This window comes from Mytilus californianus, unplaced genomic scaffold, assembly GCF_021869535.1.
Source record: "Mytilus californianus isolate M0D057914Y unplaced genomic scaffold, xbMytCali1.0.p SCAF_22, whole genome shotgun sequence".
NCBI classification, from domain to species: Eukaryota; Metazoa; Mollusca; class Bivalvia; order Mytilida; family Mytilidae; genus Mytilus; species Mytilus californianus.
In genome coordinates, this window is record NW_026262671.1 from 290,337 (window position 1) to 313,328 (window position 22,992).

The 22,992-nt window shown below is 32.0% G+C and overlaps 1 protein-coding gene and 1 long non-coding RNA gene across 2 annotated transcripts; one reads left to right on the forward strand and one right to left on the reverse strand.

The window, feature by feature from the left end:
- The first annotated feature begins 237 nt into the window (after positions 1-237).
- On the forward strand, positions 238-2,880 carry LOC127732034 (uncharacterized). Its single transcript, XR_007996033.1, has 3 exons — positions 238-286; positions 1,345-1,423; positions 1,907-2,880. It is a non-coding gene; the product is annotated as an uncharacterized LOC127732034 (long non-coding RNA).
- Positions 2,881-6,770: 3,890 nt separating this feature from the next.
- Positions 6,771-11,426, reverse strand: LOC127732230 (zinc finger protein 239-like). The gene is made up of 2 exons (XM_052241311.1): positions 10,773-11,426; positions 6,771-7,392 (listed from the first exon to the last, which is right to left on the reverse strand). Exons 1-2 carry the CDS (start codon positions 11,380-11,382, stop codon positions 7,034-7,036), a joined length of 969 nt encoding a protein of 322 aa, XP_052097271.1. The 5' UTR covers positions 11,383-11,426; the 3' UTR covers positions 6,771-7,033.
- Positions 11,427-22,992: the final 11,566 nt, after the last annotated feature.

A 22,992-nucleotide genomic window follows, 5' to 3' on the forward strand; every position in this document is an offset into this window, starting at 1 on the left:
GGATACCTAACTGAGTGCAAATGGCTCATTATCATTGTACATGGATATTACTGGATACTAGTAGATATTAGAATTTTGATTTGTACTTTATTTTAATAAGTTTATATATGAATTCTAATTTATACTAGTAGATATTGGAAATCCAATTTGGACTAGGAGAATCATGGATCCTTCTGAAACTTCTTTTTAGTTAATCTTTAATATGATTTGAAAAAAAAATGTATCTTTGCAGACTTTCCTTATGGTCCAACTAGTAGATCATCTACAATACTGAGCAATGATACTGGTAAGTAAAATGGAAAATACAAATGACCGCATCAATAACCATTAGAGCTTGAATTGCAAAACACCAATTTAAATGGATACCAAACTGAGTGCAAATGACTCAATATCATTATACATGACAAAATTCCAAAAATTTCGTCAACATAACTTTGTTTGAAAATTATATGATATTCTTGTGAACATTTTGGTTTTACTGAAATAAAGATATCAATGGGTCATGGGATTCGTGGGTGCTGTCTGAATTATTTGTAATTGAGTGATATGTGATATTGTAGCATGGCGTCTTCATGACGTTATGTTTTGTTTGTCCTTGTAACGCTTTTTCATTCTACATATCGAGACAAATTGAAATTATACTGTAAAAATTACTCTGGCGACCCCCATTGTACTATCGAAATACGGGGCAGGTGCTACATGTACCTGATGAGTTTCTGAAGGTTAATGGTGCATATTTGTTTTATTTATATAGATAGCTTTCGGTTATCAGATATACCAATTTGCGGGAAATCGTATGCTTCTTTTATGATGTTTAGGAAAAATTCCGATAACATCAACAGGAAAGAAGTTTTCCGTCATGTTGTTAAAGCTTTTTAAGCATGAGAGTAGTACCTACATGTACTTTAGACCAAAATCGACCCTCATACCATGTATGCTACCTTTGAGAATATATAATTACAACTGAAATGAACACAGCAATGATATACCATTTTTATACAAAATTTGTTCGGACGGAATTTTGCGAAATCGCAATTAATAGCAAAGTTATACTTTCAGAGATACAGCTTCATGTAATTTAAGTTTTTTGAAATAAGTCTTTGCATGTAACGGATGTACGTAAAAAGCAGCGGAAACATGCATTTTTTTCACTTCATACTGCGTTTTTGAAAATACTAATCTAGAAAAGATGTAACTTAGTTTAGCAAAGACTCTATGCATATATCTGTCATTAGCATAAAAATAAAATAAATTTTGAGTATTAATTAGACACATTCTTTAACAAAATTAAACGTTTCATGATTGTTTAAATGTAAGGCTCATATATCATATTGTTTTTTTCAGCAATGATAGTTGGAATAGTGGTATCGGTTACTGTGATAATAATGACAATACTTGGGATACTAGTATTCATGTATCGGAGGTAGGTAATTCAATGAATAGAACGGTCTATTGACAGAATAGAACGGTCTATTGACAACATGGTTATTCAAAATAACATGAAATGCATTGTATGACAACGGCAAAGATTCAGAAAAAACCAAGTTCAATTGTCGTAATCATCGTCCTCTTTCCCTCGATATTGACATTACCGAGTGTGACTTATCATCGAATTTTTTATATTTTTTAACCATAAGTAACGCGACGCGTGCCGGAATTGTAGCAGGATCTGCTTACCCTGGCCAGTTTCTGTTGAATTCCTATTGCTCAGTCTTTAGATTTCTATATTGGATTTTGTGAACTTGTTTGTCTTTTCATCTTTTTCTTTTGTCATGGTGTTGTCAGTTTTTCTCTAGATTTGGATGTCTACTCAGTATACAAATCTTTTGCCTCTTTTTTTTATAATTTCTTTATTACTGGAATTTCGAACACGGTTCTCTGTTTCAGTCTATTATTTCTTTTGTAGGAAGTATTCCAAAGAACAGTTATCAATGAGTGCAATTTGAAGTGGAGATCGTTACACTTTCAATAAGGACAATGAAACACCTACCGGTACTTTGGACATCAAACAGTTAGAACATGTTGATAACATAAAGAAAAGAATGAAAGCTTATGATCAAATGCATGTTATAAGTGCTGTAGACCAGTCCAACACCTCTTATTATGATGAATCAATCGAAGCACCAAACGAGATGTATGGCAATACAGTTACTTTGGAATTCGAAAAGTTAGACAATGTCGAAATAGATGAAGGCACGAAATTGTATGTTACACACGCGGTAGACACTGACCAGACGAACTACAAATCCAAGACCAACATATCAACTGAGGCACATAGAAATTTTGAACCAACCAAAGCAACTACTAAAATTGATAATAAGTCAGTTACTTAAGTATACAAACCGTTAGATAATGACACAAAAGATAAAAACCCCGAATTCATATGATAAATTGAATGTTGCACACGAGGTAGATACTAACCCGACTAACCGCTATCCAAACACCATGATTTCATCTGAAGAATATAAAAGGAATTATGAACCAATCGATGAAACAACTGAAAGGGAAAATAAAACAGCTACGACCGAACATTAACAGTTAGATAATCCCGAAGAGTATAAATGCATGGACGTGTATAATCAAACACATGTTGCATACCTGTTCAGACAAACTAACACCCACAACCCATAATTTGAAGAGAAGAACATACCGAATATGAATTTAATTTAATTTAATGTATTTAAAAAATTACAATATTAAATGTAAGTTCCATTTCATCACTATCTTGCTATGTAGGTAAACTCTTTCATCTTAATCTGAATATCAATGAAAAAAAAGTTGGTGCTCTATAACTTCGTACTTTATTTGGCCTTCTAAACCTTCCTGATTCGAGCGTCAATGATGGGTCTTCTGTAGACAACACGCTAGTCAGGTTTATAAATCCTGTATTTCATTCTGGTAAATATGATTGTTTTATTAAGAAAGTTTAATGTTAATAAGACAGCAATGCATTTACAATTAAGCAAATTATGTGAAAGAAGGCCGTTAGTGGGAGATTTCTTGACTGCACTTTAAAACTGATTGCTGCTAAAGATATGTTTGATAATAGACAATTTCAGCCTGTGGTAAAAATTGTCTGTACAACTAGTATGGTATTGGCAATATATGTTCTGTTTTCTTCATATAATATTTAACAAGGCTATCAGTTTGAGAAAAAATAAAGGGGCGTAACTCTAGAACGGTTAAAGTGACGCCACCAAAATTCAAATTTGATCTGTGTTTTGTGGTAATAAGCATTGTGTATATTAAGTTTGATAACATTTGGTTGAGGCAAACTTCAGTTACCAGAGGCGTAGCTACCTCCTAAATGAAGCGGAATCACAAACTAAAGGGCGAGGGGTCTGGGGACCGCTTAAGGCCCCCAGTGCTCTGGTAGGGGGACCTGGGGCGAAGCCTCCCGGAAGCTCCGCATATATAGCGTTTCAAAACGATCACAACCGTAATTAAACTTGTACATTTTTGTTGTGTTTTTTTTTGGGTCAACTATTTGTTTAACTTCGAGTTGAATGAAGACTAAACATTGTCGTTCGCGTTTTTTTGTACACCATGAGAGCTTTTAAAATCACGAAGATTTGTTTCATATGCTAGTATTTGTATTGAGAAAAGTATATGTATAAAAAAACAAACAATAAACATAAACACAATACTATATGTGGAGTTTCTGTTAGCATAAACATAACAAAACAATCAATCAGATTGAATCGAAGTTTTAAATACGAACTAACCGGCGAAATTGTCATAAACGGACGTACACCTGATATCTAGATTTCATTACGGCAACCGGATTTGAATCTATATAGAAATAATCATATATTTATTTCCTGACACAACTTGAACAACTTCAGTGCTTAGCGGTCCGTGCTTAGCTGACAAGTTACGAGGGGAAATTTCTGTACTTACTCAATAGACACACTTCCGACAGCAGTTGACCAAAGAGAATGGAAACCAATTTTGGAACGTACGGACGGACGGACAAGGGTAAAACTTAATGCCCTCTCCGCTTCGGAGGGGGCATAAAAACAACATCGAAAAGTCCAGAACTACATTATTATATACTTCCGAATGCAGCAATATTTTTTTTTCATGTTGTGATAAACCCCATTAATACATTCGAATGATAGATAAACAGAAAGTAAACAACAACTAGCATTTTATTTAACATTTTTAAATCTTAATAAATAGTAAATATTTTTTTACTCATAATCTCGAAATGACAGACGGGAACAAACAACAATTAGTGTTTATTTTGAATTCAGATATTCTCTATACCTTATCATTCCTATAGAGTTAAATTTAAAAAAAAAATAAATCAATTGATAGCTTCGAACAAACAAATAAAAATGTGTGCAATATTTTTTGTCTGACTCAGACAAATAAAATGCTTCGCTGACCGCAGAGGTCGAACCCTGAACAGTTTGGGCAAATTTGGACACAATATTCAAGCCTGATACTGTCTGAATTTGGATTGTGATCAAATTTTTGACATAATATAGGTTTCTGACACAAAATAAATGTGGTCAAAGATCTTATAAACCCATTGCGCAATACTGCGCAATTGAAGATTTCTTCTTGAAACTATTCAAAAATTTTGAAACTTAAACACAAGTTATTATCCTGAAACTAGAAAAATGCTTGTTTTGGGCCCCTAATTCCTAAACAGTTGGGTCCATCATCCCTAAAATCAATCCCAACCTCCCTTTTGTGGTATTGTACCTTCTTAAAAAATTTCATAGAGATCCATTTACTTAAACTAAAGTTTTTGTCCGGAAACCAATGTGTCTTCAAACGACGACGCAGACGACGACACAGACGACAACGACGACGACATCATACCATTATACGATCCCAAAAATTTTTTGCGGTCGTATAAAAACCATAACCGCCCTTGAAGTTAAATGGTTTATCCCTTATCACTATTGTGTATTCTACTGTGCATCTGAAAGATTGGTCTCTTTCGCACACATACAACATGTATATGACATAACACATTTAAATGTTATCAAAAGTGTGTTTTCTCTGGTGTTTCTGTAAGTCACTATACTATACACCATTCTACAGAGTGTGTTGTGATATGTAACATTGACCAATCCATTTACCACATACATTTCAGTTACAATTTATCTCCATTGTGTTTTCTGATATGTAATATTGACCTATCTATTTACCACATACATTTCATTTATAATTTATCTTCAGTGTGTGATCTGATGTGTAACATTGACTAACCCATTACCACTTACATTTCAGTTATAATTTATCTCAAGTGTGTCTTCTGATGTGTAACATTGACTAAACCATTTACCACATACATTTCAGTTATAATTTATCTCAAGTGTGTCTTCTGATGTGTAACATTGACTAAACCATTTACCACATACATTACAGTTATAATTTATCTCAAGTGTGTCTTCTGATGTGTAACATTGACCAACCCATTACCACATACATTTCAGTTATAATTTATCTCAAGTGTGTCTTCTGATGTGTAACATTGACTTAACCATTTACCACATACATTACAGTTATAATTTATCTCAAGTGTGTGTTCTGATGTGTAACATTGACTAACCCATTTACCACATACATTTCATTTATAATGTATCTTCAGCATGTTCAGTGTGTGTTCTGATGTGTAACATTGTCTAACCCATTTACCACATACATTTCGTTTATAAATCATCTCAAGTGTGTGTTCTGATGTGTAACATTGGCTTATACATTTACCACTTACATTACAAATTTAATTTATTTTCAGTGTGTGTTATGATGGGTAACATTGATTAACCCATTTACCACATACATTTCATTTATAATTTATCTCAAGTGTGTGTTCTGATGTGTAACATTGACTTATCCATTTACCACATACATTACAGTTATAATTTATCTCAAGTGTGTGTACTGATGTGCAACATTGACTAATCCATTCACCACATACATTACAGTAATAATTTATCTCAAGTGTGTGTTTAAATGTGTAACATTGCCAAACCCATATACCGCATACATTTCATTTATAATTTAAATCTCAAGCATGTGTTCTGATGTGTAACATTTACTAATCCATTCACCACATAAATTACAGTTATAATTTATCTCAAGTGTGTGTTCTGATGTGTAACATTGATTAACCCATTTACCACATTTAATTTATAATTTATCTCCAGTGTGTGTTCTGATATGTAACATTGGCTTATCCATTTACCACATTCATTACAGGTATGATGTATCTCAAGTGTGTGTTCTGATGTGTAACATTGGCTTTTCAATTTACCACATACATTACAGTTATAATTTATCTCAAGTGTGTGTTCTGATGAGTTACATTAGCTAAGTCATTTACCACATACATTTCATTTATAATTTATCTCAAGTGTGTGTTCTGATGTGTAACATTGACTAATCCATTTACCACATACATTACAGTTTTAATTTATCTCAAGTGTGTGTTCTGATGTGTAACATTTACTAATCCGTTTACCACATACATGTAGAATAATAAAATTGAGAATGGAAATGGGGAATGTGTCAAAGAGACAACAACCCGACCACAGAACAGACAACAGCAGAAGGCCACCAACAGGTCTTCAATGCAGCGAGTAATTCCATACATTGTCATGATTGTCTCGAAGTATATATTTTATTTGTACAAGGCTTAGAAACAGTTAGAAAGCAGCAAGTTTTTGTAACATTGACTAATCAATTCACTGCATATACATATATCACTTTTATAAGGCTTATCAACAGAGTATGATCACTTACAAGTGTGCAGTTTGTTTAAATAAACCCTTTACAACACTTATCACATTTATTAGGATTAATTATCACAAATGTGTCTTCTCACATGTCTCTGTCAGCTTGAACGATCACCAAACTCTCTACTACACACATCACATTTATAAGGTTTATTACCAGTATGTATTCTCATGTGTTTCTGCAATGTTGAATTATCACCAAGCCCTTTACCGCATATATCACATTCATAAGGTTTATCACCCTTGTGTGTTCTCATGTGTTTCTGCATAGCATTACTCTAATTACATCTTTTACCACATATATAACATTTATAAGGTTTGTAACCAGTATGCGTTCTCATATGCATGTGCAAGTTTGAAGAAACACCAAACCCTTTTCCACACACATCACATTCATACGGTTTATAACCAGTGTGTGTTCTTATGTGTGTTTTTAAATTTGAACTCTGAGCGAAACTTTTACAGCATACATCACATTTATAAGGTTTATCACCAGTGTGTTTTCTCATGTGTATCCTTAAGGTTGAAGTATGAGCAAACCATTTACCACATATATCACATGTATTGGGTTTATCACCAGTATGTGATTTCATCTTTGGTAATTTTTGTAAGTTTGAACTATGACTTAACTCATAACCTATAGGTTGCACTTTGTAAATACAGCTGTTTCTCAAACAACGCCTCTTTTGGGGAGATATAGAATATTCATAGATAATTAATTTTGTTTACATACTGGTTCCCAGTTATGATCTCTAGGTTTCATCTCATAGAGACATAACTTGGGAATGTTACCAGTAAATATACATATGCATATTGTCTATATAGAAATCTGTGGTAATCCTACAGTCAAGGTAGGGATAGTTCAGAAATTTAGTTTTAGTTTAAACTCTTAGAAGTTCGGGGCACATAAACGTTGAAAATATGCCGCACAGCCCTATACTTTGACCTTTGAAAAAAATTGTAGTGCATATGAACTTTCCATTCTAGGATATGATTTTTTTCAAAACTTCATAGTAAAAGTGGTACAGTTTTAGCCGTAAAAGGAGTTCCTATGGGAAATTGCATTGTCAATATTTACAGAAATGCAACCTATATTGGGTGAAAAAAGAGAACATACAGAATTTAACCAAATTTAGTTTATCTCACAGATTTTAAAGACATTAACTCAAATATGAAGTTGTATAAATATTTCATGAAGATTGAGAAAATCCTTGGCTTTAACTTTGATGACTCAGCATAAATTCTCAGTTTACAGTATGCATAGTTTACTTAAAGCCCTGAATGCAAAATAAATTCATAATATATGCATATTTGTAAGTTAAATTGTTTAGAAGTGCTTATATTTACTCTTCACAGTCATTGAAACTCATAGATCCTTCCTGAATATTATTGGTGGGGGTGTTTTTGTCCTGTTGATAACCCAAAAGTAAGCGGTAACGCCTAAATCTGCTTTTTTGTCACCGCGGCACAAAAAATACAAGCTAGAAATACAAAAATATCTCAACAAAACTTACAATAGTGTGTTCTATCCTGTATATGTACTAAATATTCCATATTGCTAGAAACAGCAGAATAATTTAAGAAATTTGAGGCCCAAGGGGTAAAAACTAGAGAAGATTGCCTACCCCCTGGGTCATAAAACAAATAATTTAACATGTAAATGCTATGATTTTATGATTTTAAAGGTCTTAATATAGAAAACAATAACTGTGCTTGGAAGTTATGCAAAAATTAGATGTTAGCAGTCATTTCTTTAAAATTTTAAGTGAATTTATACATCAGACTGGTATCTGCATACATACAACTATTGCAAATATGGTTTTGTTTTAACACTTCTAGCTCATATATTAGCTAAATTATGTCAGATATATGGTTAGAGATGATACTGTTGTGACAAGAATTCTAAACTGACCATTTGAGGCAGAAATTGTGAACTTTCATTGACAAATAGGCATACAGTAAAATGTGGACTGGAGACACAGGCAGGATTTGATACTTCATATAATCTTGAATGTTGGAATGATTGACTGCTAAACATAACATTTACAGTATTCTGAAATGCTTTCAATATGTTATCAGAACAGTTTTAAACAGGTTCTAACATTTCATGTCAAAAAACATGCAAATAGGGTAATCTGGCAATAATTAAAGTCTTGTTTTCAAATTCTTTAAAAAATTGAAACAGGGGAAGGGGTATCATATGAACAGCAAAAGAAAACTTAGAGTTTATGCAAAGATTTCTTTAAGGCTATAATTTTGATAAATAAGTATTAATGTGAGAAAAAGTGTTTTTAGAGAGTTTTCTATTGGAATAAATGTTTGTATATATTGGGTGAAAAAAGAGAACATACAGAATTTAACCAAATTTAGTTTATCTCACAGATTTTAAAGAAATTAACTCAAATATGAAGTTGTATAAATATTTCATGAAGATTGAGAAAATCCTGGGCTTTAACTATGATGACTCAGCATAAATTCTCAGTTTACAGTATGCATAGTTTACTTAAAGCCCTGAATGCAAAATAAATTCATAATATATGCATATTTGTAAGTTAAATTGTTTAGAAGTGCTTATATTTACTCTTCACAGTCATTGAAACTCATAGATCCTTCCTGAATATTATTGGTGGGGGTGTTTTTGTCCTGTTGATAACCCAAAAGTAAGCGGTAACGCCTAAATCTGCTTTTTTGTCACCGCGGCACAAAAAATACAAGCTAGAAATACAAAAATATCTCAACAAAACTTACAATAGTGTGTTCTATCCTGAATATGTACTAAATATTCCATATTGCTAGAAACAGCAGAATAATTTAAGAAATTTGAGGCCCCAGGGGTAAAAAATATAGAAGATTGCCTACCCCCTGGGTCATAAAACAAATAATTTAACATGTAAATGCTATGATTTTATGATTTTAAAGGTCTTAATATAGAAAACAATAACTGTGCTTGGAAGTTATGCAAAAATTAGATGTTAGCAGTCATTTCTTTAAAATTTTAAGTGAATTTATACATCAGACTGGTATCTGCATACATACAACTATTGCAAATATGGTTTTGTTTTAACACTTCTAGCTCATATATTAGCTAAATTATGTCAGATATATGGTTAGAGATGATACTGTTGTGACAAGAATTCTAAACTGACCATTTGAGGCAGAAATTGTGAACTTTCATTGACAAATAGGCATACAGTAAAATGTGGACTGGAGACACAGGCAGGATTTGATACTTCATATAATCTGGAATGTTGGAATGATTGACTGCTAAACATAACATTTACAGTGTTCTGAAATGCTTTCAATATGTTATCAGAACAGTTTTAAACAGGTTCTAACATTTCATGTAAAAAAACATGCAAATAGGGTAATCTGGCAAAAATTAAAGTCTTGTTTTCAAATTCTTTAAAAAATTGAAACAGGGGAGGGGGTATCAAATGAACAGTAAAAGAAAACTTAGAGTTTATGCAATGGTTTCTTTAACATGTTTAAGGCTATAATTTTGATAAATAAGTATTAATGTGAGCGAAAAGTGTTTTTAGAGAGTTTTCTATTGGAATAAATGTTTGTATAGGTTGCACTTTGTAAATACAGCTGTTTCTCAAACCACGCCTCTTTTGGGGAGATATAGAATATTCATAGATAATTAATTTTGTTTACATACTGGTTCCCAGTTATGATCTCTAGGTTTCATCTCATAGAGACATAACTTGGGAATGTTACCAGTAAATATACATAAGCATATTGTCTATATAGAAATCTGTGGTAATCCTACAGTCAAGGTAGGGATAGCTAAGAAATTTAGTGTTAGTTTAAACTCTTAGAAGTTCGGGACATATAAACGTTGAAAATATGCCGCACAGCCCTATATTTTGACCTTTGAAAAAAATTGTAGTGCATATGGACTTTCCATTCTAGGATATGATTTATTTCAAAACTTCATAGTAAAAGTGGTACAGTTTTAGCCGTAAAAGGAGTTCCTATGGGAAATTGCATTGTCAATATTTACAGAAATGCAACCTATAGAAGGTTTATCATCAGTAAGTGTTCTTGTGTGACTCTTTAATATTGAACTATCAGTAAATCCTTTACCACATATATCACATGTATTAGGTTTATCACCAGTATGTGTTCTCATCTTAATTTGTAAGTTTGAACTGTGACTTAACTCATCGTCTATATCAGATTGATCAACAGTGTGTGTACTCATGTGTCTCTGCAATGTTGAACTTTGAGCAAACCCTTTACCACATATATCACATTTACTCGGTTTATCACCAGTGTGTATTCTCATATGTCTCTTCATATCATTACTCTGAGTAAACTTTTTACCGCATACATCACATTTATACGAATTATCACCAGTGTGCGTTCTTGTGTGTCTCCATAAGGTTGAACTTTGAGCAAAAGCTTTACTACACATATTACATTTATACGGTTTATCACCTGTGTGTGTTCTTGTGTGGCTGTTTAAGTTTGAACAGTCAGAAAATCTTTTACCGCATACATTACATCTATAAGGTTTATCACCAGTGTGTGTTCTTATGTGTCTCCCTAAGGTTGAAGTATGAGCATACCCTTTACCACATATATCACATGTGTTGAGTTTATCACCAGTTTCTGGTCTCATCTTAATTTGTAAGTTTGAACAACGACTAAACTCATCACCTGTATAAGGTTCATCATCAGTGTGTTTTCTAGTCTGTCTCTGCAAAAGGCTTTAAAGCTGGCTCTGACTTAATCTTTGAACCACATACATCATATTCATAAAGTTTTATTACCAGTGTGTTCTATGTGAATCTGTAAATTTGAACTATGATCAACCCTTTACCATATATATAATATCCCTATCCTGATTTTTACCGGTCTGATTGCGTCTTCCAACATGAAAGCTGATGTTTTCCAATATAAACTAAACTGTAGATGATCAAAGGGAGGTAATTACAGATCTTTCTGATTTTGTGATGTCCGACAATTCATTGGTTGCTGTACACTCTTTATCACCTCATTTTATTTGAGTGTTGTGGAATCTTAATAAGAGAAAAGTTAACTATTATATGAAACAAATTTTCTATATTTGGATATATGAATTAGTTTCACGAGGGAAAAATCAATAATTTTTTTTTATAAAGGGATGCTTATTTGGTCCTTTTTTAGTGTTAAATTTTACTTTTTGGACATAGTCATGATAGTTTTCCTTTTGTCCATTCTAATATTGTAAATATTTCCAAACTCATATTCCATGCTTGTGTCTGTGACTGGCCCAGCTTCAGTCATGTCAGGAAGGATTGGGCTTTCACGAGCATGTCAACCCCACCACATTCTATATGTGCCTGTGAATTTCTCAGCTTCAGTCATACCAGGAAGGGTTGAGCTTTCACAAACATGTTCATCCCAACACATTCTATATGTGCCTGTGACTGTCTCAGCTTCAGGCATGTCAGGAAGTGTTGAGCTCTCGCAAACAGGTGCATTGCATTTACCCCAATTTTTACAAAATCTAATCTTTCATTTGAGACCACAAGGTTATGTTTCATTTGTGCCAAAAGAAATCCAACCCCATCTCATAAATTTATCAAGTTTATAAAGATAATGTGCATTAATTTGTCTAAAATTATTACCCGAAATTTATGGCGACAAAACAGCTATTTTTTTAATATTAGAAAATATTTTTTTAATATTAGAAAATATTTTTTTAATATTAAAATTTTTTTTCAATATTAAAAATTCATTTCTTAATATAAAGAATCAATTTTTTAATATTTCAAATTCATTTTCTTATATAACAAAATCATTTTCTAATATTAGAAATCCTTTTCTAATACTAAAAAATGCTTTTCTAATATCAAAATATGATTTTTTAATATTAAAATATGATTTTTTAATATTAAAATATGATTTTTTAATATTAAAAAATACTGCATTTTTTAATATAAGAAAATGAATTCTTAACATTTAATAGGAAATGATTTAGTTATTGAAAAGATAATAAACAAGTGATAAGTCAAAATTCTTTAGTGGTGGAGATTTTAATTTGTAACTATCATGACTGTGAAAGTTGATTTTTTAATATTGGAAAATGAGTTTTTAATAGTAGAAAATGATTTCTTAATATTAAAAAAAAAAAATTGCTTCGCCGAGCGCAGCTGGATACGACTGTAGAGGTCTAACCCCGAACAGTTGGGGCAAAAATGAACACAATATTCGCACTTGATACAGGTCTGAATTTGGATTGTTATTAAATATTTGACACATAATAAGTTTCTGACACAGAATAACTGTAGTCAAAGAACTGGAATTGATTATGTGATTTGAATTTATATTCAATTTTTTGCTTTTGTGCAATACACTATGCTGTTGCAAATTGACTCCCCCCCCCCCCCCCAAAAAAAAAATAATATTTGAAGAAATTTTGTTTTTTTTTTATTTTGTAATCTTGAGAAAAAATTGTCCCCCACCCCCCTTTTCCAAAAAAAAAATCTTTCCCTCAAGATATGGTCATAATCTCAATTCAAATTTCCAATGGAGTTTGCACCATAATAACCCATTTGAATACATAATAAAAGTCTTAAAATAGAAAATGACATACATAATCATGGCTAAAATTAAATTACCTTCATCAGCATTTTTAAAATAGTAACTTCTAAAAATAAATTGACAGGTAATCACCTCAAGTCAATACAACATTTCTTCATTCATAATAAAAAGCAGTGTAAGGGAGATAATTCAAAAAGTTGTGTTTGAATTACTTCCCTTACACTGCTTTTAAATTATATTTTGTACTTAAGAGATTGTCCATTAACCAGGACACCCTTGTTTTCCCCCTATTTTGCCCCTAATTCCTAAACGGTTTGAGTCATAACCTCCCAAAGCCAATGTTTACCATCCCTTTATGGTATGGAAACTTGTGGTATTATTTCAGAGAGATCCATACACCATTCCACAAGTTATTGTCTGGAAACTAGAAAAATGCTTATTTGGGCCCCTTTTTGGCCCCTAATTCCTAAACTGTTTTTCTTGCGGTCGTATAAAAATATTCTAATATAAATTTTTTTTATTAATATTGGAAAATGAATTTCAAATATAAGAAAATAATTTTGAATTTTGAATATAAAAAAATTAATTTCTTATATCAAAAAATGAATTTCTTATATTAGAAAATGAATTTCTTAAATTAAAAAATGAATTTGTAATATTAGAAAATAAATTTGTATTATATTAATAAATGATTTTTTAATATTAGAAATAGATTTTTTAATATTAAGAAATGATTAGTCAATAGTACAAATTAATTTTCTAATATTACAAATTCAATTTTTAATATTAGGAAAAGTGTTTTTCTTTTTCAATATTATAAATTAATTTCTTAATATTAGATATGCATTGTCTAATAATATAAAATGATTTTTTAATATTAAAACAAAACTCTTTTTGTCCACTTTGGCTTGCCATATAAATGCTAATAATACCTCTGTTACAAATGTATGCAATGTTCAGATGTTTCCTAATTCTACTAACACCACATATAGGTTTATTTATTATTGATGTTTTGAAATTGAAGATTTGAAGAGGCTATTAGCATTATTTGTAAATTAATATTTTTTTCAATACTACTATGATAATTCTATTTTCAAATTATATTCAGTAAGTCAAATTAACATTATTATATTGAAAATAATACCATCCATGAATGTTGCACTTATATATTAATTTTGCATTCCATAGTCATAGACAAGTTTACAGAATAACTTTTCTATTCACTAATAGTCTATTGTTCAAAACCTAATTTCTATGAATGCCACTATGGTCAGTTTGATACGATTTTGAACGTGTATAGACACGACTTATAGTAGCACACAGATACTGTTTAATAGCTATGTAATATTTATACAATAAATCCTTTGTTTTTAATACTCAATATGTTTAGCTAAACTCTAATAATTTTACGTCGTAAAGGTACAAAACGAGTATTTTTGCTTTGGCAAGTAATTTTGTTCTAACGATTCAGTTCTAAAAAACCGATACCAAATATACTTAATACATATATGATCACTGTCTACTTACATGACTGATGTTTAGCTCTAATTTCTTGAAGGTTAAAAGGAAGTTAATAAAGATGACTGGCGCCACCTAGATTTTACATCCAAGGTAATAGGTAGAAGTAAATTTATTTTCTGCTGCCCTTGTAATTAGAAATCAAAATTGAAATAGTGAGAAATGAGTGTTGGCCATTGGTGTAGAAATAGCGAGAAATTTAGAGAAAACTCTCTGTGACGAGCAACATTTTCTGTGCCAAATTTAGCAAGGGGTGTTCTTCGTTTATACTATTTCGAAAATTCCGGAACCGTTGAGTACCCTTAAAAAATGCAATTTTTCTATCAAAAAAGCTGCGGCACCATATGTGTTTTGCAGTTTCAATTACACCCCAAAGGTGTTGATAATTCAGAATTCGACATTTTTTTCTATGGATCTTTGATAATGAAAACGCAGGACCAAAAAAGGCTACCATTGTCGCCTATGTAAATAATTACTTCCTTGTAACCTAAAGCGAAATAACGATTTCTGGCGCATCACTGTATTTTTCGAGATATTTTAGAAATTAGATCGGTAAATTAATAAGGTACTAAGTGATAAACTGTATCAGAAGAAAATTGCTGATCGCCAAGATACTATAGTTTATATCAAATTTTTACTGTTTTTTTATTCTTCTACTTAAGGGGTAGGGTTCATTAACCTACTGTAAGAACGAGACTTCTGTCAATGACTCTGTCTTTAATCATTTCTCCTCATCCTCGATAACACTGCATGTATTTATGCATATTTAAAAAAGGGGGGCTTATTTTTGCTGACGTTAGCGAAATTTTTGTATTTTTAATGGCCAAAATGTGCCAAAATGCCCCTAAAATATTAAAATTAGGTAAAAAATCATAGCCAATACATGATTCTCCTTAGTATCGTCGAATTGAATATTCTGCACACGATTCATATAAAAGACATAACAGCAATGATAAATTCTTAGTTTCAGCACTTTTATAGTCTATTTCATAAACTATTTTGACTCTTATGCAACGGTGTTCATATATTCGTGATAAAGACATATAAGTTGGACACAGTTATCAAATCATCAGCCTAAAGTCTTTAATAGGCCTAAATCGAACTTCATTAATCAAACACCTCGCTTTAAACATAGCCAAACAGTCAAAATAAGCTGGCCAATGGCCCCAAGTCTGTAAAAAGCAACGTTTTCTGCAAAGATGGGTACCTGTAAAGAAAGTCATTTTTTAAGATGAAAAATTGTACCTTTAATCCAAAAATTTGAACTTTAGCAGCAGGAGTATATAGTAATCGACTAATGTAAAGATTGTCCAATTTTATTTCAATATATGTCAGTATAGGTTAAAAGGAAGTAAATAAAGATGACTGGCGCCACCTAGATTTTACATCCAAGGTAATAGGTAGAAGTAAATTTATTTTCTGCTGCCCTTGTAATTAGAAATCAAAATTGAAATAGTGAGAAATGAGTGTTGGCCATTGGTGTAGAAATAGCGAGAAATTTAGAGAAAACTCTCTGTGACGAGCAACATTTTTTGTGCCAAATTTAGCAAGGGGTGTTCTTCGTTTATACTATTTCGAAAATTCCGGAACCGTTGAGTACCCTTAAAAAATGCAATTTTTCTATCAAAAAAGCTGCGGCACCATATGTGTTTTGCAGTTTCAATTACACCCAAAGGTGTTGATAATTCAGAATTCGACATTTTTTTCTAGGGATCTTTGATAGTGAAAACGCAGGACCAAAAAAGGCTACCATTGTCGCCTATGTAAATAATTACTTCCTTGTAACCTAAAGCGAAATAACGATTTCTGGCGCATCACTGTATTTTTCGAGATATTTTAGAAATTGGATCGGTAAATTAATAAGGTACTAAGTGATAAACTGTATCAGAAGAAAATTGCTGATCGCCAAGAAACTATAGTCTATATCAAATTTTTACTGTTTTTTTATTCTTCTGCCTAAGGGGTAGGGTTCAATAACCTACTGTAAGAACGAGACTTCTGTCAATGACTCTGTCTTTAATCATTTCTCCTCATCCTCGATAACACTGCATGTATTTATGCATATTTAAAAAAAGGGGGGCTTATTTTTGCTGACGTTAGCGAAATTTTTGTATTTTTAATGGTCAAAATGTGCCAAAATGCCCCTAAAATATTAAAATTAGGTAAAAAATCAAAGGCAATACATGTTTCTCCTTAGTATCGTCGAATTGAATATTCTGCACACGATTCATATAAAAGACATAACAGCAATGATAAATTCTTAGTTTCAGCACTTTTATAGTCTATTTCATAAACTATTTTGACTCTTATGCAACGGTGTTCATATATTCGTGATAAAGACATATAAGTTGGACACAGTTATAAAATCATCAGCCTAAAGTCTTTAATAGGCCTAAATCGAACTTCATTAATCAAACACCTCGTTTTAAACATAGCCAAACAGTCAAAATAAGCTGGCCAATGGCCCCAAGTCTGTAAAAAGCAACGTTTTCTGCAAAGGGGGGTACCTGTAAAGAAAGTCATTTTTAAAGGTGAAAAATTGTTCCTTTAATCCAAAAATTTGAACTTTAGCAGCAGGAGTATATAGTAATCGACTAATGTAAACATTGTCCGATTTTATTTCAATATATGTCAGTATATAAAGCGAAATAACGATTTCTGGCGCATCACTGTATTTTTCGAGATATTTTAGAAATTGGATCGGTAAATTAATAAGGTACTAAGTGATAAACTGTATCAGAAGAAAATTGCTGCTCGCCAAGAAACTATAGTCTATATCAAATTTTTACTGTTTTTTTTATTCTTCTGCCTAAGGGGTAGGGTTCATTAACCTACTGTAAGAACGAGACTTCTGTCAATGACTCTGTCTTTAATCATTTCTCCTCATCCTCGATAACACTGCATGTATTTATGCATATTTAAAAAAAGGGGGGCTTATTTTTACTGACGTTAGCGAAATTTTTGTATTTTTAATGGCCAAAATGTGCCAAAATGCGCATGCCCCTAAAATATTAAAATTATTTAAAAAATCAAAGGCAATACATGTTTTTCCTTAGTATCGTCGAATTGAATATTCTGCACACGATTCATATAAAAGACATAACAGCAATGATAAATTCTTAGTTTTAGCACTTTTTTAGTCTATTTCATAAAATATTTTGACTCTTATGCAACGGTGTTCATATATTCGTGATAAAGACATATAAGTTGGACACAGTTATCAAATCATCAGCCTAAAGTCTTTAATAGGCCTAAATCGAACTTCATTAATCAAACACCTCGTTTTAAACATAGCCAAACAGTCAAAATAAGCTGGCCAATGGCCCCAAGTCTGTAAAAAGCAACGTTTTCTGCAAAGGGGGGTACCTGTATAGAAAGTCATTTTTAAAGGTGCAAAATTGTACCTTTAATCCAAAAATTTGAACTTTAGCAGCAGGAGTATATAGTAATCGACTAATGTAAAGATTGTCCGATTTTATTTCAATATATGTCAGTATAAACAAGTCGGCAGAATAATAAGTTGATTAAGGTTACCAAAGGGTGATAACTGTAGTTTATTTATACATATGGAACGCCTACTGTAACAAAGCCAGCAGAAGTCAATCTAGTAATGGACTTCTGATACAGGTTTTCTAATTTGTATCTCCATTATTTCATACAAGAATTATACAATTTTCAATACGATTTTCGGAAATTTTTAAAATGATATCCGTATCAAAAACAAGACAAAGGATTTGTATAGTGAAACTACTATACAAATCTTTGACTTGACTGACCGCGAAACGAAACCAAATGAAAACAAGAAGATATATACAGACACTTTTTAATAAGAAAAATTCCATATGTTATAAAGGGACGACAAGGGCATTTGATTTTTTTTTGGGGGGGAAAGGGGGAGTGCAAGATGATTTTTTTTCCCATTTATCTCTTAATCACGTATTTTTGTCCGCCTTCTTGTACACATCTGTTTCCCTCATTTCGTGCTGCAGAATATTCATTTTTATCCTGTTTCACAAGAGCAAAGTTATTTGTTTTCAATTTATCTGTATATATAATTAAAAGCTTCTTTCGCATTCCAGAAAACCAAATTACAATCTCGTACCCTTACCGAAAAATAAGCAAACTTGCCGCAACCATTTTACCATGCAAATGAAGGTTGCGGCAAGCTTGCTGCAAACATAATTATGCAAATTAGATTTGCCGCAAGCTTGCGGCAATTGTTTGCTGCAAGCTTGCGATAATCGTTTGTTGCAAACTTGCGGCAAACTTGCTGGAACTACACATTATACCAATGTCATGTGTGTAGACATATTCAATTTATCTCATTCAAATTACACAGCAACATTTTAAAAAAATCAATTCATGCCTGTATACAAACAGTCATTGAAAGAGTTCTTGCAAACTTACGAGATTTAAGGAAATACATACATGCATTTGAGTTTTGAAAAAAGGGGGCAGGGGTCATTCTCAAATGACATCATATACCTGTATTAAGAAATGAAAAAGGATAAATCTCAAATGTGTATTGAGTATAAAGCTAGGTAACAATTGCATAACAGAATTGAACTTAGTTTTAATAAACATGGTACAGTACATCAGTTACAAAATTCAAAAGTATAATAGCTAAAGTGTTTCATTACACACATACATGTATATATAGTTGCTTACTTTATTATGTATGATGATAACATTAATTATTTTATTAAAACATGCAGTTCTATGAATTATTTGTACTTACAAAATTACATACTGAATATCCTTATCTATTGAACCAAAATGCCTCCTTGATTTCTTATTTGTGAAATGCATTTTCCAAACACAACCAACATGACCTAGCCACAATTTCAAATTGATAACTTCCAGGAAGTGCCAACTAGGCATGCCCAGTCAATATTGTGTAATTCTTGCAATGTTCTGGCAAACATATAGAATGGTCAAAGTTTTCTTCAATCTTGCGGCAAACATATAGAATGGTCAAAGTTTTCTGCAATCTTGCGGCAAACATTCTTTATAATTTTAAACTTTCTGGCAATCTAACGGCAAACATTGATGTTTCTGCAAACTTGCCGCAAGCTTGCAGCAAAAAGCTGCAATGTTTGCCGGAAGTTTGCAGCTAGCGGCAAACATCTGCAAACACTATTTTCTGTGTTCCTGCAAACTTTTTGTTTGCCGCAAGCTTGCAGCAAGTCTGCTGCAAGTTTGCGGCAAACAATTCAGTTCCATAAGGGGTAAGTTTAAAAACCATGAAAAAACAGAAGTTGGTGTGTTTGAAAACACGAAAACCACGTACGTGATGCTGTAACTGTCAATATAATTTCAAGTCTTAATTCCCAGTTGGCGATCCCATTTCGTCTTTTTTTTTATTGAATTATAATTAGGGACTGACCATTCTTTTTTTGTAGGGGGCATGCTTTTCTTCACTTGTGAAAAACATTTTTTCCCCCGACTTCAATTTCCTAATAACATACATTAACTAGAAAATCCTTACGAAACGCAATGAATTACATGAATAATTCATTTACCCATTAATTTTTAATGCAAACAAAGTAGTTTATTCACAATCTAATTCTTGCTAAACAAGGAATTATTTGAATCATATATTCAAGAAATTTAAAATTTAAGAAACAATAATACATTTAAATGTATATATAAAAAGAAAAACACACAAAAGATGAATGGTCAGTGTTTTATTGAACTATTTAAAATTCGCCCTTACAACATGTAAGACAAATATTCAGTTGTTAGTACTTAGTATAGAAAAATATGTGAATAAATCAATCATGATGAGTATGTTAAAGTAACCATGTTTCTTTTCTTTTCAAAACACAACATCCAATAAGGGTATACGCATTGATAAAATCAGAATAAAATTAGCTGCATATATTTAACGATATTTTTTGCTATGTAGCTTATTTCGCAAATTTGTAAGCTGGAAACGCGTTACAATGTAATACATGTATTTTCATCATATCACCCAAGTTATCATCTGTAAAGATTATATTAATATCATCTTTACTTTTCAGTATGTATTGGAATACGCCGTACTAAAAAAAAAAGTTGTTATTTTATAATTCGCCGTACAAGGCCCTTCAATTTGCCGTACAGTAAACAATTACTGTTCTGGTCCATATTCTTTACAAAACATAGCTTTAATAGTGAACTTCCGTAAATATGAAGGCACACTGTCATATTAGTCTAAGAATTTGTCTTGAAAAAAAGAATGAAAAATGGTTGATTATATGGCCAGCGGCAATTTGGAGGGTGATTGACTCAAAATGTTCTTGTACCAAGTGCACAGTTTTGAAGTATAACACAACATGTTTTCTTTGTTTTCTACTTGTTGGCACAAAAAGGTTTAAAGCACGTACTATCCACCAGAAAATCGTTTCATAAGCGGGAATATCATCAGCATGGTAGAAATGGTTTGAATTTAAGGAGTTATATCTTGTTTATATTCTTTTCTCCTTTCTCTCCGTTCGTTGATACCCAATTTCGAGTGTCGATGATATATTACACAGTGTGTATATAGCATATGCATGGACTGTTTTTTTTTAATAACGCTTTAAGAAAATATTCAATGCACAACAAGGTAATTTGTGAGGTACACAATGGTATTTGCACCGAATGGTATACACAATGGTTTTAATCATGGGTACGAAATGGTTAATGTTGGGAACAAAATTGTAATCTTTGGATACGAAATGGTCAAGGTACGGAATTACTTGCTACCATCTTCGTTAAATCCCTTTGATTTTAGGCCGACCAACTCGACTCACTATCATGACTATTAAAATTAGATTAATCCGGACGAATATTGGTCGCAAAATCATCCCACTTATAGCAATATAATTAAATCCCACTGAAAGACGCGTATCAACTCGCACCACAGTTGAAAAGTAGTTTGATTTTATTCCGATGAATAAAGGTCTGCTTACACGCCCAACAATTGAAAAGAACTTTAATTTTATTCCGATGAATAAAGGCCTTTTATCCCCGGCTTAGTATATTTCTAGGATTTTGATTGGTTAACGCACGTTGTTACAAAATCCGTTGCCCCGGGTTGTTGCTAACCCATATCCCCGGACGTTGCTACTCATTACACCGTGGAACTTCACGCGCGTTTTCCTTAGTCCCATGGTTTTGTCCTTGTGAAATATCGTATTCTCTAGAGTATCCATGATGTCTGTAATTACATATTTAATTCACTAACGATTTTTTCTTATTATGTCGATCATTTGCACTCATTTTAGAAAATGCATCACTTGGCTGCCACATTGTCAATGAATGAGACTACTGACCTACATGTAGCTATGCAAATGACCCACGTTGACGTCACAGCCTATGATGTAACTTTCATATAAACGGAATGTTTAACTACAGATTTAAAAGAAACACCCCAATTAAGGAAGTTATTTAACTTGATCACCTGTTATTTAATTTATTAAGAATTTTATCATTTAAGACATGAAATCATGTAAGTAGAGTTATTATCTAGTTTGTACTAATCTTTGAGTTAAATACCTTTATTTGAAATATATTTATGAATGCACATTTAATTGATAAACACTTTGTTTTATTTGAAAGACAGATCAGTTAGAGTCCTTAAATAGTCCAATAAATTACTAAAGACTATATAACAAATTATTTTGCTTGTAGTATCCTGATATGATTTAATGTATCATATTATGACGCTTTGAAGGCCAGTATTTCGTCGTTGCATAAGTTAATATGTAAAAATACAAACTACTTTAACCCTGCTGCATGTATACTTTGTGTCCCAAGTCGGGTCATTTGGAGTATAACGCCACTTTACCTTATCTGTTCTTTTTTTTTGTTCAAATACAAGCCTTACAACTTGTTACCGTCAAATGTCTATTGTTAAAGACAGTTTGTTGACTTTTATTTTTGTTTGTCGTTTATGAGTCGTTAGGTTGTTTGCGTATTGTCGTCTACCCCGCCACACTCTTTATTCCCATGCACGCTTAATTATTTTGTAATTTGAACACCACTGATAACAAACATTTTAGAAATACTCAGGTTTTCTTGCTGACTCCTTTTTCAAGAGCTCTTCCAGTTGTCAGAAAACAAGGAATCGTAATTGGTAAGGTTACAAAGATTTTTATTCCTAATTACACCACCTTATAAAGAATGAGAAGAATGCATTTAAGAATGCTAGACTTCTCTG

Excerpts from the sequence above, each read along its gene's own strand:
- LOC127732230 (XM_052241311.1), bottom strand. The coding sequence starts at position 11,382 with ATGAGACCAGAAACTGGTGATAAACTCAACACATGTGATATATGTGGT. Across the intron at positions 7,393-10,772 it reads TGATGATAAACCTTCTATAG|GTTATGAGTTAAGTCATAGT; the intron begins GTTGCATTTCTG and ends TGCAACCTATAG.